Below are 16104 nucleotides of genomic sequence, written 5' to 3' on the forward strand. Positions count from 1 at the left end.
TATGTTTTAAACCCTTCCCGCACTATTGGAATATTTTAAACAATGTTTTTAAACTCTGAAAGCTCTAAAAGAGTACAGTATGTCATGATTTCAGCTCCCTGACTCCTCTGCTCTTTGCCACCTGCAAGCGCTCTTGGCCACGCCCACTTCTCAGCTTTGCATTAAGAACAGCTGATCAGCTGCAGCAGGAAGCTTATACTGCAGTAAGGGCTGCACAAACGTGAAGGAGGTGCTAAATAATTTAAAATAACTTCTTTTAAATAAAAAAAATCCATACTGATCGTGTGGCTCATCCATCAATCAGCCCATTGTGTGTCATCTTACTTTGAAAAACCACAATAGAGTGAGTCTGTGATAAACGAACAGCGAAGTAGCGAGGGACTACTGTATGTAATATTTACTACATCTATATAATATAATACATCTCAACAAGCTGCTTGCCAACATGTCAAAACCAAAACTAATATCATAATCAGGAGTAGATGAAGTAAATAATGGGGGAGAGCTGTGAGATGTGTCCAGTGCAGGTTGGTCAAATGATTCAAAGCCTTTATAAATCATGTTCTGCAGTCCTGAAAACATTTTAAATGTTTACAGTGGGATATATTTGAAATTCTACAGACTTCAACGTGGGTTTCTTGCTAAAACTTTCCAACCATCCTTTTTGTAAAAAAGATCTACAAGATGGGACATGACTACTGCAGAAACTGTATTTACTGCTAAAAATCAAATCTGATAAGAGATGGCTGCTCAAGCTTCTACTGCTCAAACTCTTGCTGTTCATGGACATACATCCAGTCCCATCAGCTAATCTCAGACTTCTGCAAAGAAAAATGATCTCCACAACTTTTTTGTGCGTCCCGTTTTGCCTCCTTTTCGCGGCTGACAGATGCTTCCTTGGATTCCTTCACACATTTACAGCTGTCTCTCAGAGCAGCTCAGTAGAGAGGTGATACGGAAAGAAAAAAATCCTACACATTTTAAAATGCAGTATTAACCAGGTTGGCCTGACGTAACCTGGTTAGATGTATCTACCTGGATTACTGAGCATTCATCAGGATCTGTATGCCTGTTTGTACCATTGTGATTTGACATAAAAACAAGGATGATAAGAAATTATCCTGAAGCTCAAATTTTAGTGAATTAAAGTTTAAACAAGCAGTTTCTATGCTTATATTCGGCAGATTATGTATATGGACGTTTAAATTAAGGTATACAGTGAATCTGTTTTGCAAACTGACATAAATAAACCCAGATAAAGATCATTTTAATCCAAACAACTAATCAGAAAAACAAAATAGCTATAAACTATTATACTATACTACTATATCCAACAATGTTCAGTCAGGTCATCTGGACAGTTTCTTTTTTTTATGCTGAGACGTTTCGTCCGTCATCCAGCAGACTTCTTTGGTCTGAGGAACCACCAAACAAAACTGATTCTCCACCAACAGCATACTCCAAAGTGGAAAAAAAAACACTTGTTTGCTGGTTCCTCAGGGTGAAGAAATCCGTTGGATGATGAACAAAACCTCTCAACGCAAAAAGAAACCGTCCAGATGGCCTGACTGAACATTGTTGGATTTTATACCTGGATTATTGAGCATGAACTTTGGCATGTACTACATTGTTACACTAACCATGAAGCTATCGTAAGGCATTATAGCATCACAGAAGACGGTCCTTTTTTTAAATAACCAACACAAGCACTGAATTTCACTTAAAGCTGCAATGACAAGTTGGAAACCCTGAAATTGAAACAGCCACCCAGTGAACTGGACAACCCACCACGCCTGCTGATTAACTGCAGACAGTGACGGAGTCTTTCTGCTTTCCATCCATCTTCATTGGGACAAGCTGCTCTCTGAAGCTGCCATCATTAGCTGCTGTCTATCTGCAGTAATTGTTTTTACTGCACAAACAAGTGATTGAAAATCAAGGACAAATTTGCTCTCTGGGGACAAAGCACAAGCTTGTCACATGCTTAAAACTACAAATAAGATGACAGAGGAAATAATGTTGCTGCGGGCGAAAACAAAGAGCGTGAAGCAAAATTACGACTGATTTAGATTAAGGCAGGGTTTAGTTTCAGATGTGAATAATGTAAAAGATCAAGGTTCAAGGTGACTTCGTTGTCATTCACATCACGTGGTACATCCTGGTAAATATTCTTCTCAAACTGGGCATCTCCAAAGAAGCATTTTATTGGTTTGTAGATTATTTGGCAAATAGGACACAATGTGTACAGATGGCTGGCATAAGCTTAAGTTTTCTTAAAGTAAAAAAGGGCATACCCCAGGGCTCTGTCTTGGTGCCCATCTTATTTACAATTTACACTACAGCACTGTGTGTCTGAAAATTGTAAAATGCCTCTTACCACTTTTATGCTGATGATTATGTAACTTACTGTTCTTCATATTCAATTGCTCAGGCACTTAAATTCTTACAAGCTGCTTTGGATGAGGTGCAGATTCATCTTGAGCAACTAAAATAGGTTTTAAATGCTGATAAATCCAAAATAATGCTTTTCAAATTTGTCTGTCCCACTGGAAAATCTCCCAGTAATAAAAACAGTGCAGGGTAAAGTTCTCGAGAGGGTCTCCTTATAAATACCTGGGCTCAATTATTGACGAGGAGCTTTCTTTTACATCTCATGTGAAACACCTAATCTCCAAATTAAGGGTGAAGCTCGGGTTCTACTTCAGAAACAAATCATGTTTCTCCCTTAGAGCTAGGAAGCTTTTGATCATAGCTGCTTTTTTATTTTCTAGTACTTGACTATGGCGATGTTGTCTACATGTGTGCTTCAAACAGTTGTCTACAGTCATTGAATCCAGTGTACCATTGTGCATTAAGATTTATTACTGGTTGTAGCTACCTTACTCATAACTGTGATCTCTATCTTAAAACAAGTATTTCTGCCTGTATAACAGGCGACATGTGCATTGGATGACTTTGGTGTATAAGTCTCTTATTGGCTTGCTTCCACAATATTCATGTACTATTATTCAAAGAATGGACAGTAGTTACGCCTTACGCTCTAAGGACTGTTTGCACCTTAATGTTCCTCGTGTGCAAACAGAAAAGGGCAAGAAAGCTTTTAACTTTACTGCCCCTTCAGCTTGGAATGCCTTGCAAGCTGAATTAAAACTGTCAGAACTGACTTTGAGTGCTTTTTTGTGAACTTTAAAAAAAACGGCAAAGGATATCTTGTCAACAGTTCCTGTGTTTTAGATCTTAAACTATCATTGTTTAAAATTATTATTTATTACAATGATTGCCCTTTACTGTTATATTGTATGTTTTTATATGTTTCTGAAGTCTTATTCTAATCTTGTTACTTGTTTTGTTTTTATGACGTGCGCTGCTGCCTGTCCTTGGCCAGGTCACTCTTGTGAAAGAGGTCTTGATCTCAATGGGTTTTTTTTTGTTATCTGGTTAATAAACGCTTAATAAAACATGAGATGGAATTAAACTTCTACCAGGTCACTAAAGTTTTCTAATCATCAACTTCACTCTAACTCATTTTTTTTCTAGACAAACCATAAAGAGATTTCATCTCATACCTTTCAAAGATGGAGGCTCTGTAGGACCACAGAACGTCCTTTAGAACCTCAGCTCCATTCTGTCCTCTAGACTTCTCTAACTACAAATTCTCTTTTTCTTCTATTCTTCATTTTTTGCTTTCATTGTGGAGGCCTTTACGGGTATCACAATATATTGGTAACACCAGTAAAATCATTAAAGACATTTAGCACAAGAGAAGTAAAAAAAAATCTAAACCTCTCGTTTTTTATGGTGTAAAAACATGTAGTTTCTATGATCAGTCTTGCAGACACACAGATATGCTTTCAGACGCAGACAACCACGTGAAGCTTGTGGTTTGCCTCAGAACTATTGTGGTTGGCATCTAACCATGTGTGTGTAGACGGTCATTTGCTGCACACACACGTGCACACACACACACACAGTGTTAGCTGTCCTGCAGACACACTCAGTGCATTCATATGCATTGAAGTAATCCGGTTATTCAGAGAAACCAGGTTCTTTAGGTAACTGGAGAACTCTTAATAGTTCTTCCAGAGAAAGAGCAAACCACAGTTTTCAGCAAGTAGAGCTCCACAGACAATCCAAATAAGTTCAAAACTGCGCTGATATTTATGGAGGGATTCTATGGTTCGTCTCAAAATACAAACGTTCATCAGGCAGACTGTGCAGCCTGTACAGGATATTTAGTCTCTCCCTAATAAATGTTGGCAGCACCATAGCATTTTATTATAGATGTTGTTTCTGGGTTAATAAGAGTGCTTGAAAAGTGCTCCACATTAAAATTTAAATTGGGTTAAAAGAGCACTGTGTTCAGTTTCACAGACAAATTAACTCACCATCGAGTTTCAAATCGAGCCCTAAACTCCATCCATAATTTAAAAAAAAGTCCATGCTCAATGATCCAGGTAGAAAAATCCAACAAAGTTAAGTCAGGTCCTCTGGGCAGTTTCTTTTTGTTGAAACGTTTTGTCTTTCATCCAAAAGACTTCATCAGTCCGAGTAGCCACAGCAAACTCCGTTTTGTAAGTAGCACCTTCGCATAGTGGGTCAACCCGTTTGATGGTGCTCAGATTGTTTCTGGAGTCCGCCCTCTCCCCCGTCGACTAGTCTGAGGCAGTCATGGCCAAAGTGGTTCAAAACATCAAGCATGACCATGAACCTTAATATTTGGAATCACTTTGGCCATGACTACCTAAAACAAGTCGGCGGGGGAGAGGGTGGACTCCAGACACCATCTGAGCACCATCAAACTGGTTGACCCACTATGAGAAGGTGCTGTTTATAAAACTGAGTTTGTTGTGGGTACTCGGACTGATGAAGTGCTTTGGATGAAAGACGAAACATTTCAACAAAAAGAAACCGTTCAGAGGACCTGACTTAACTTTGTTGGATCCGTCCATTATCTTTACCCGCTTCTTCCTTTTCAGGTCGCAAGGGGCACTGGTGCCCATGTCCAGCAGTCACTGTGCGAGAGGCGGGGGACAGCCTGGACAATGGACATGTCTCCAGTCCATCACAGGGACACCCTGGACAAGTCTCAAGTCCATCACAGGGACACATAGAGACAAACGAGACAAACAGCCATTCACTCTCTCACTCACACCTAGGGACAGTTGCCAATCAGCCTAACAGGGTAAATGGTAAATGGACTGTACATAAATAGCGCCTGTCTATCTTATCAAGATACTCAAAGCTCTTTACAACACAATCTGTGCCCTCGTTCATACAGCACTCTACTATTTCTTTACAAAGAATAATCAGTGCTTTATCACATTCATACACTGATGGGACACACATCTAAGACAATGAGGGGTTCAGTGTCTTGCCTATAAGGACTGCTGGAGGAATCGAACTCTCCCACTGGAGGATTGCTCTAACCACTCAGCCACAGCTGCCCCAAACATGGTTTTGGTCTGTGGGAGGAAACCGGAATACCCGAGGAAAACCCTCTCAGCACGGAGAGAACATGCAAACTCCACCCAGAAAGGTCCTGGCCGGGATTTGAACCGGAGACGTATTCGCTGAGAGGTGGCAGCTCTACCAAGTGCCATCGTGCTGCCCGTTCTAAAGTCCTCTTATGTTATTCTTGGCTGCTCTTGTGGGAATTATGTCCAAACCAAAGGAGAATTTTGGTTTGCGCTACAAAACATCCCTTTGTTACAAATCCATAAAGTCGTGCAGATTAAACAAATAGGTGCAGTTTGCTCAATTATACATGATGCAGCGCAAAGAAGATTCAGCTGCAGCTCTTTTCCTCTCTGAACTGCCAGCTCTGATAGCATCACGTTGCTCGTTTAATGACCGAGTTGTGGCCGCAAGCCGGTGCATCAATGATGGAAGACAAAAGAGGCAGAACATAAAGGAGCGTTCAGATTTTATCCATAGAGCTCAATAAATTCCATATATCTGGGGCTTTTATTTTTGTACAATCTGTGAGGTTTCTGTCAAGATGATTCCATTAGTAGCAGAACTGATAAGGGTGAGTGTTTTTGATTACTCAGAGAAAAGGGTATCTTGTGGGTGAAACCCCCCAACAAAACAAAATGTGTAGCAAAGAAAAGCAATAGGTTTATGGATCTGACGATATCCTGTTTAGTGTCGTAGCAATCTGCAATAGAGAACTGAGTAGATTGACCTGGATAAGAGGAGCTTTTGTGCTTAACAACTTGAACAAAGATCCTCGTTAGGAACAGACTTCACACTGAGCTGTCTCCTCACACCTCACACTCACTTCCTTTCACTCTCTCTCTCTCTCTTTCTCTCTCTCTCTCTCTCTCTCTCTCTCTCTCTCTCTCTCTCGCCATCTCTTTCTGATTGTCACTTATCTGACTCATCAGTAACATTTCAGTGTGGGTGACTCGCTAACTTTTTGCACACAGTTTGTCAGGAGTCGATCTATCACTGTTTTCAAACAACTGATTTCACTTTCTACTAACTCATCCATTATCTATTTCAAAGCACAACAGACCCCAACTAAAAAGTTTACTGTCAATAGAACATGGGATTGTAAGTAAAAGTAGACAAATTGATTAGTGAGTTCATGTGTTTGTACGAGTTGTTGCAAATAGTATTTGATAATACTGACAGAGTTGTTGATTAGACGCCCATGTTGTTGTTTACATCTGATGCTAAATGATTTTTAGCATCAGACCTTCTACTTCTACCTTCAGACACATCACCCTGACACCCTTTTCACCTCTGCTACATTATTTGTCAACTCCTCCTTCAGGACAACCCCAACTCCATTTCTTTTTCTATTACCATGGTAAAACAGTTTGAAACCTGCCCCAGTGCTGCAAGCCTAGCTGTCCTTTCACTTGGTCCCTTGGACACATAAAACATCTACCTTCCTTCTCTGCATCATGTCAGCCACCTCTCCACTTTTGCCTGTCATTGTTCCCACATTTAAAGTTGCCACCCTCAGTCTTACATTCTTGACTTTCCTCTTCTCCCTCTGTCTCCTGACACGTTTCCCTCCTCGTGGTCTTTGACCAGGCTTCTGTGTGTGCCTATACTGGGTTAATTAGATGATAAATGCTAAATGGACTGTACTCATACACCTGTTTATCTTATCAAGACACTCAAAGTGTTTTACAACACAATCCGTGCCCAAACATTTTTTATTTTTTATTATCTACAGGCAGCTACAATCTGCAGCACAGGTTTACTCTGATCTTCATCAATCACAAGAAATAAATTACAATTAGTCACTGCTTTTACTTTTTCTACCCAATTGTAGTGTGCATGAAAAAAACACTGGCCTACAGGTCTAAAACTAACAAATCAAACTACAACCTTTAGTGGTAGAAGAACATTTGGTTTCTGGCATCATCCATTAAAAACTCCTAATCTGTGGACATTAATTAGATTTAAAGGAAGTACAATGAAATGCCACCATGTGGTGGACAACACAAAGGTGCACTGATAAATATTCCATCTATGAATGGATAAGAACATTTTAAAAGTCCTGCCTTTTGTTTCTGCTCACTCCAACAACCAAGCAACAAGCACTAATCAGAATAAATCCCTTGCAACTAACATTAGGTTCTAAATGGAACAAAGATTTTCAGCCACAACAACAAAAGGCCTGTACCCACACGAGCACGCCTACATAACTGCCAACTACAGCGCTGAGCGTTTTCAACTCTTCTCATTAGAGTTCTTTGGTTTGAAGTTATGCAAGTTTTCATGTTGCCGTTTAGGTTTCATCTTACAAGGATACTTGGTGACACTATCTGATGGTTCAGTGACAGTGAGGTCAACGAAAGTTGTCAGACATGTCATTTATCGTCCGTCTTGCATTTTACTTACACATGTAAGTGCACTGTGCAAAAGTCTTGGTCCACCCTCATTCCTTTATCACTTTTTTGGAATTGATTCATTTTTATATAAAAGAGACAGACTTTTTGTAATCTTTTGTAGTGATGAGCAACATTTCTTTGGACTTTTCTGTTAAAATTCAATGCCTTTCCTCTCATTTTAGCTTAACTTCTGCACCTGACCATTTAGCTCTGACTTACGACCAGTCCTGCATAAATAATCCAACTCACCAGTTCCTTCTAATGAGTCATTTTTGAAAATATGACTCCTGCCTGCGTCTTTTAAGAAAAGTGTTTGTTGCTGCTAATGTGAAAATGCTGCAACTATAATTAAAAATACCTTTTTTTTTTAAAATAATTACCAGTAAAATTATACCTATAAATACACTTGTGCTACCAAAGGAGCAGGAAGCTACTGAAATATGAGCAAGTCACAGTTAGTAGCTGATAGCTGAAAAGCATTTCAGCATGTTTCGGGATATTGTTTTGCATCGCTAGCTTGATTTTTTTTTCCCCCTAACCAACATAAACAAACCTTAAATTATCTCAGAATAACTAATTTCATGTTATTTATCATGGCACCAAACAGCAGAGACATTGGTGTTTAGCTAGTAAGAAAAATGGTGCATTTCTTGAGAAAATCTCCTTAAAATTAGTTAGAATTCCCTTAAAAATGATAAATATATTTAAAAAAATGTAATTACTGTATTGTCTTGTGTCCATGTGCAACAAAAACACCTCCAGTACATGTCAGTAATTCTAGTTAGCAGAGCATAATGCAGTTCAGCATGTAGCCTAATGAGCTAATTAGCCATTGTTGGCACAGTTCACAGAATTCACCTGGACCAAGATTCGGCCAGAATATTCAGTTTTTGACCGTTTCACTTTGGGACGATATAGCCTCAAAACTGTTATAATTTGTCTTCTATTAAGCACATGAGAATTATGAAGACATGCATTTATCACGTCTAGACTGGACTTTTGCAATTGTTTATTATCTGGGTGTCCAAATACTTATTTAAAAAGTCTTCAGTTGATCCAAAATGCTGCTGCCAGAGTCTTAACTGGAGTTAGTAGGAGAGATCATATCTCTCCAGTTTTAGTTTCTCTCCACTGGCTCCCTGTCAAATTCTGAATTGAATTCAAAATCTTACTTCTAACCTACAAAGCTCTCAACAACCTAGCTCCATCTTATATCACAGATGTTATTGTACCATATTTTCATAACAGAGCACTTTGCACTCATTCTTCAGGCTTAATTGTGGTTCCTAGAGTTTCCAAAAGCAGAATGGGAGGCAGAGCTTTCCGTTATCAGGCTCCTCTCTCGTGGAACCAACTTCCAGTTTCTGTCCGTGAGGCTGACACATTGTCCAGTTTGAAGCCTGGGGCTAAGACTTTCTATTTTGATAAATCCTATAGTTAGGGTTTGCTTGGGGTTTCCTGAGCTATCCCTTAGTTCTGCTGCTACAGGTTTAGACTATTGGAGGACAAACTGAACACATTTCATCTCTCTGCTGCTGTCTTTACTTGCTCTACTCTACCTGTTTGTATTATTTCTACCTTAACTTTTGTTGTTGTTGTTGTTGTTGTTGTTGTTGTTGTCTTCAGTATATAGGTGTAGCAGTGCTCAAAGGTCATGGCAGAATGGCTGCTCTGGCACTGTGGAGTTTACCTCCATAGAGTCCTCCAGTCCTCATATTTAATCACGTGTTTCTTTTCACCGTTTGGAAGTTGCTCTTCTGTTCATTAATAAGGTACAGTTACTTTTCTCTTCTGCAGTCAATGTCAGCTTCACATTCAGAGAAACTGTTTTTTTTTTTTTTTACTTGGCACTGTTGGATTAATTTAATTCAGGCTCAAAGAATAATTTCATAAGCAAACAACTGAGCAATGGTAATTAGATTTGTGATGGAGAATCATCCATATGCATGTTTTATACACTTGCTGAAAACCAATGCAGTATCACAGTTTAGTCTTTGTGCACACAAACGTTTTACTCGTGAAAGTACGCGGTGTTTTATGCATCTGGACTTGGATGACTGTGCTCCAGGCATCATTCTTGGACTGGGCTATTTGTTTTGGCTTGCTGAGTTCTGTCTATTATCCGTCCAAAGCCCTTTAATGAGCAGAATTTACATTTTATTTGGATGGATAAGACATTTCTAATCAAGGAGTAGAAAAGAACGGACAAACATTAAGAAGAACAGCTTTTGGCATAGATTGCACGATGAGGGTTTTCAGAGGAAAGTTTGCTTTCCAAGGACGTCAAAACAGGAAACTAAGTCTAAGAAAACTTGTTTTTTTTTGTTGTTTTTTTTTGTACTGGCTTGTAGACAACTGAACAACTTAAAACCTATTTAAAAATGTTGCAATCCAACAAAATAAAAGCATATAAATGTGTTTAGTTTGGCTCTATAAAACTAATAATGGGATTTTGACAACGCAAAGCTTTTTTATTTTTTATTTTTTGGCATGCATATATGCATTCACTGACCAATCAGTTAGTGTCAGTCTTACAAACAACTTCTGAATCACAAAAAAGTTCAATCATGTCATCTGGACAGATTCATTTTTGGAGAAACGTTTCATTTTTCATCTGAAAGACTTCATCAGTCTGAGGCCTGCCACCAAGGTGTGTCTTATAAATAGTGCCTCATTGATCTGTTTCAAACCAGTCTGCTGTGGGATTCCCAGAAACTGGATATACACATGCAAAAAGGGACCATCTGTCCAAAACAATCAATCATTCGTGCATAACTATCAAATGTTTTCGGCCTGATGGCCGCTTGCTACTCACAGACACAGGCTTGAAACATGTCAGTAAGGTGCTATTTATAAGACAGACCTTGGTGGCAGACCTCAGACTGATGAAGTCTTTCAGATGAAAGACGAAACATTTCTTCCAAAAAACAATTTGTTCAGATCACATGATTGAAATGTTTGTGATTTATGTACGTGGATGATTGAGTTTACAAACTTCCGAATCCTATTCGCTTCACACCAGCGCTGCCAACTCAACATTTGACACGTTGGATTGTATCTGAAAGCTCGCTGAGTTTTGGCAAATGTTTAGTGAATACGTTTTAATAGGATTGGATAGATTCAAATCATGGCCTGGCATTGTACATTTTCTACACTGCTGTTTTAATTTTGTAGCTAAAAAATACCCTTTGGTTCACCATGTTTGTACCTGTTAGTATTTGAACATGCATGCCTGCACGTATATAAAGTCCTGCATGCAGCAGCTCCATCACAATATCAACCTGTTCTTCATTTCATCGTCACATTATTAAACAACATAACCACAACGTTCTTTTATTTCTCTGCATGAATGAAAGGCACCAAATCGACAGTAGATTTTATTTTAACTGTTGATAAACCAGCAATTTTCAAAAGAATCCTCCGGTAGTTTAAATTGTCATAAATCATCAAGTGCGGGTACGAAACAGGCAGAAGCGGGTACAGAACAGCCTGTGATAGACGGCTTCTTCTCATACCCATAAAAAAGGTACAAAAAGACCAAAGTTGCAAAGATACAATTTGTTGAAGGAACAAACTGATGTGCAACAATCAAACACACAAACCACCTCTTAGAGGTGTTTTACATGAAAAATACAAACATCGTCTTTCAGCCGCTCCCTTCCTCTGGGGTCGCCACCGCGAACTAACTCACACGAAGACTTGGCAACAACATCAACAACAAAAAAAAACAGACCACTGAGCTACCACAGCCCTTTGTGTGGAGCAGAGAGCTGCCATCTAGGGCACCCAGGGGAGAAGATGGTGGGGCTTAAGGGCCTTACTCAAGGGCCCAGAGTGGGGCAAAATAGGGTGGAAGCAGGTGTGGGTGCTTCATCTTTCCCAGCCACATTTTGATGTTGGTCCGGGGAGTTGAACCAGTGACCTTCTAATCACAGGCTTGCCAAGTAACGTTACTCAATAAGTGATGATATTACAAGACTAAAAATTACACACAGTCACACACACGTTCTGGTAAATGTACTTTTTGGGGACTTGGCATTGACTTCTATTCATTTTCTATAGCCTAACCCTGACCCTTTCTCTAAACCTAAACATTACCAGTACATGCCCAGTACTAGTAATGGTAAACTAGTACTAGGCAACTATTAGTAAACTTAACCCCCCAACGAGACTTATCATTATGGGAACCTGGCTTTGGTCCCCACAAGGAGCAGTTGGTCTCCACAATGTAGGATTTTTTTGTAAAATTGGTCCCCACAATATAACCTGAAACAAACACACACACACACACATTAAAAAGGCCACACAGTGCTGACTAAGCAGACCTTCCTGTTGAGCAGAGGTTATTTCAACCTCATATGATTCATAAGGAGAACGTGGAAACTTTATTCTCTCCTTGTTTAAAACATTCATGTGATCATTTTGCACCTTTGATAAAGAGTTCTGAGGTTTTTGGAAATGTCTGAAACTCCTTGAGGAACTGAGAGAGGGATATGAGCTGTAGCGGGGGGTGGGGGGGGTCTGAAAGTAAAGTTTTTGGTGAGTGAAATCCTACTTTCTCACCTCTTAAAAATGCTCTCTGAAGTCCCACTTGGCTCTCCGACGGAGCCTCGGCTTTTACTTTGTGCTTGTTCATCATACGCTGGTTTTGGTGGCTGTCAGTGACCCCACCCCCACCCCCCCCCCCCCCCCCCCAAAAAAAAGCTGTACAACCGCTGTTTCACTTTCCATTCCATGAAGGAGAAGGAAAAAAGAAAAAGCAGCAAGAGAAGACGGGGAAGGCCTTCGTTGGTTGACAGGTGCATCTGAGAATGTCTGCTTTGCTGATGCACAAAGGCAGTTGTGTGGAACCGAAGCAAAAACACAAATCAGGAACATATTCCACTGAAACTGACCCGGTCCCCTGAGCGTGATTTAAACATGATGACAAACACCTCAGCTGGCCAGGTGTCCTCCCTCACTGGTGTAATCCTCTGCTCAGATCAGTGCGAGCCGAGGATGCAGAGCACTGGATTTGTTCCCAAACACCCCCCCCCCCCCTCCTCCGCCTTGGCACGACATTCGGTTCCATGTCAATGAGGAGACACCTACGGGAGTCCTGTGTGTGTGTGAGATGGTTACACAACCCTCAATCATAAAAAAAGCCCTCACTTTTTATCAGACGCAGATTTGCAGGAACAATTAGCGAAACTGGGAGAGGGAATTTCACGCAGGCAGTGTGTTGGGCAAAACATCACTCACTGTGTGGACCCCAGGGGGGTTCAATTAGACCCTGAATACCTCAACAAGTATTCTGAGTTCTAATTACTTGAGACCCTCCAGAATGGCTGAAAACCAGCCAAAGCTGAGGGCTTACTGAGGATTTGCCTGTTTAGAAAAGACGGGCCCAGAGCTCGGCCGGATCCTCGTGCGTTGTGGCTCTGCAGCTTCAGACACAGGAAGCTGTCTCTGCGCATCAGAAGCTGCTGCTGCTGGTGTGGAGGTATTTATAGCAGGAGGGTGAGCGACTACTGCAGGATGAGGCGAGCGAGCACACAGAGACACGACGTGGAGAGGCAGAGGCAGAGGAGGGCCACGGATCAAGTGGAGGAAGAGGTAAAAATATAACTAAGACTGCTTCTCTCTGCTCGCCGGGATCCAACGCATCGGTGCACAAACACACCGGCACACCGCGGCTCAGAGACAAACGTCGATCAGCTTTACAAAGAGTTGCTAAATCAGTGACCTTTTCCTAAATTAGCATCGACACACAATAAAGGGCAAACTGGAAGAGAGAGCGTCCGCCCCGGGGACACCTGTACCACACAGTCCAACAAAGACAAATGGAATTTTAAAATTCCCAACAGTCCATCCTGCACCGTGACGCAGGACAAGAAACAGAACCATGTCAGACAATTGAGCAGAATCACACGCTGCCAGGAAATAATGACAAAACACGTTCAATTAATGATTTATGCAAATAACATGTCGTCTGCAAACTGTGACACGTGCATGTGTAAATGCTCTGATTCAGCAGGACCGGACGCACAATGCATCTATCTGTCCTTTGTCTAGAAAAATTCTGAAAAAGGAAAAAAAAAAAAAAAGATTTGATGTTGGGAGGGATTCCACAGTTTGTGGTATTTTTGCAGCTGGTTTTCCTGGAGACAATCAAGTTTTGGATCATTTCAAACCAGTGTCAGGAAAAGACACTAAGCTTTACTCTTCCTATGGGGCTGTCAGCTCCATTTTGTTTTTCTTTCACAGACTCAATGTAACTTGTGTACGGTGGCTGACGCTAACGTCGCTAACGCCCCACAAACAGCTAAACCCACAGCAAACGTGCTGCAAACACACAAATGATGCAAACTCCTAAACTAAAAACTAACGCAACAGAAAAAACTATCTACAACTACAACTACAACTATCTACACCCACTCTCTTCCTGAAGACATCTGTGGACCTGTGTCAGAGCTGAGCCGGCTGATAGACACTGCACCATCTCTTGTCAGGACTATGGAACTATCTGGCAGTGTCCACACCTGCTGGCAGAGTGTCTTCCACCTGCTCCCTACCCTCACTACTATAAAGTCTTCAAACATCACTGTCCTTGCCAGAGCTCATCAATCCTTCTGAGCTGTTTGTGGTTTAAAACCAAAATCTGATGTTTTATTTTTATCAGACAGTATTAATTGTCTTGACACAAGCGTGTCTGTGAGAGCTTCGATCCACAAAAGGAAACGCTCGAGAATCCCAGAGTCTAATAAAAGTATCATAGATCGCCTCTTTGCTCCCTGTGGAGCCACCAGGCTCCTGTAGGACCTTTAAAGATCTGACATTTACAGACATGGACATCAGCTGAGAGCCCTGAGAGTCCCTGCATGAAGACAAAAGAAAGAAAGGAAGGAAGGATGCAAGGAAAGAAGGAAGGAAGAGAGGAAGGAAGGAAGCCAGGGAGGAAGCAAGGAAGGGAGGAAGAAAAAAGAACGAGAACAAAACAATGAAAAAGAACCACAAAAAAAAGAATGACTAAGAACAAAAGAAAGAAAGGAAGGAGGCGAGGAAGAAAAGAAGGGAGGAAGAAAGAAAGAGAACCAAACAACAAAACAGAACTCAAAAAAAGAACCAAAAAGAACGAAAAAAAGAAGTGAATGAGTAAAGTGTGTGAGTGCATCATCTGCAGTCGCTCTCTCTATTCCAGGGGGAGTTTGAGACGAGCAGCTCGTCTCAATTAAAGGGGTGATAAATGAGGGGAGGTGAAGAGGTGGTCGGATGTAACGGGGAGGCAGAGAGGATTAGATGGAGTGATGGATGGACAGCAGAGGAGGTGTGGAGGACGAGTACAACAGAAAGAGAAGCAAAGATAACTGAGGGACATCACTGCCTCCGTTGGTTCTTCCTCTATGAATCAATAATCCACCTCAGTAAGAGGAATGATCAATACCCCCCCCACCCCCCCACCACCACACACACACACATACACACACATACACACACTCGCTGCCATTAACCCCCAAATGAGCTGAATAAACACAGTCCAGGTCTGAATCACGGCCCTTCACTCCATCCAGCCTGAGGCTCTTCATCTCCTTAGAAACAATCAGAACAATAACAGCACTGCTGGGGGGGGGGGGGGGGGTTGCACGAGGCATCCAACACCTGAGCAACACATTTGGCTATTACCAAGCATCCAAACAGGTGTGCCCTCCACCACCCTGAGATCACCTGGGAAAGCTGCACAGCCACGCGGGGGTTCCTTACCTGGCGCAGATGGGAAGAGACGTATGTGCATGAGCAGACTCCAAACTGGTTTCCAGTGAAATAAAAAAGGATATGGGTTGCAGACCATTTTCAGACACCAGCTCCGCGGCCTCGTGCTTTGCTTCATGTAGAAGAAGACCACAGGGGCCAACGTGGGGTAGGGCAGCTCCCCGCCGTGCGTCGAGCCATCATCCCCGGCCGCAGAGATCCCGTCGAGCGCTGGGGACTCCATCATCACCAGCTCCCCCCCGCCGGCCGCCCCCAGCCCGGACAGGTCGTTGAGTCGGATGAAAGTCCTCGGCAGAGAGGAACGACCCTCTGAGCCCCCAGAAGCGGGGGCCTCGGAGAGATTTATACCCCCATCCTCAGCCATCACGCAGCTCCTGCAGGCGACATGCGATACTTGAATCCCTTTAATACACGCTTCAAATCCACACACTTCAAATCCCTCCAACACACACTTCAAATCCATCCAACACACACTTCAAATCCCTCCAACACACACTTCAAATCC

General features: G+C 41.6%; 1 protein-coding gene across 1 annotated transcript in view; it reads right to left on the reverse strand.

Moving 5' to 3' along the window:
* The window catches only part of cacna1g (calcium channel, voltage-dependent, T type, alpha 1G subunit), a 409969-nt gene extending 394006 nt beyond the window's left edge, over positions 1–15963 (reverse strand). The window contains exon 1 of the mRNA XM_037691266.1: positions 15665–15963. Within this exon, the coding sequence (XP_037547194.1) occupies positions 15665–15963 (299 nt within the window). The remainder of the gene's footprint in view (positions 1–15664) is intronic.
* Between the last annotated feature and the right edge of the window lie 141 nt (positions 15964–16104).

Source organism: Nematolebias whitei, chromosome 17 (genome assembly GCF_014905685.2).
Source record: "Nematolebias whitei isolate Nwh7 chromosome 17, NemWhi1, whole genome shotgun sequence".
Taxonomy (NCBI): Eukaryota; Metazoa; Chordata; class Actinopteri; order Cyprinodontiformes; family Rivulidae; genus Nematolebias; species Nematolebias whitei.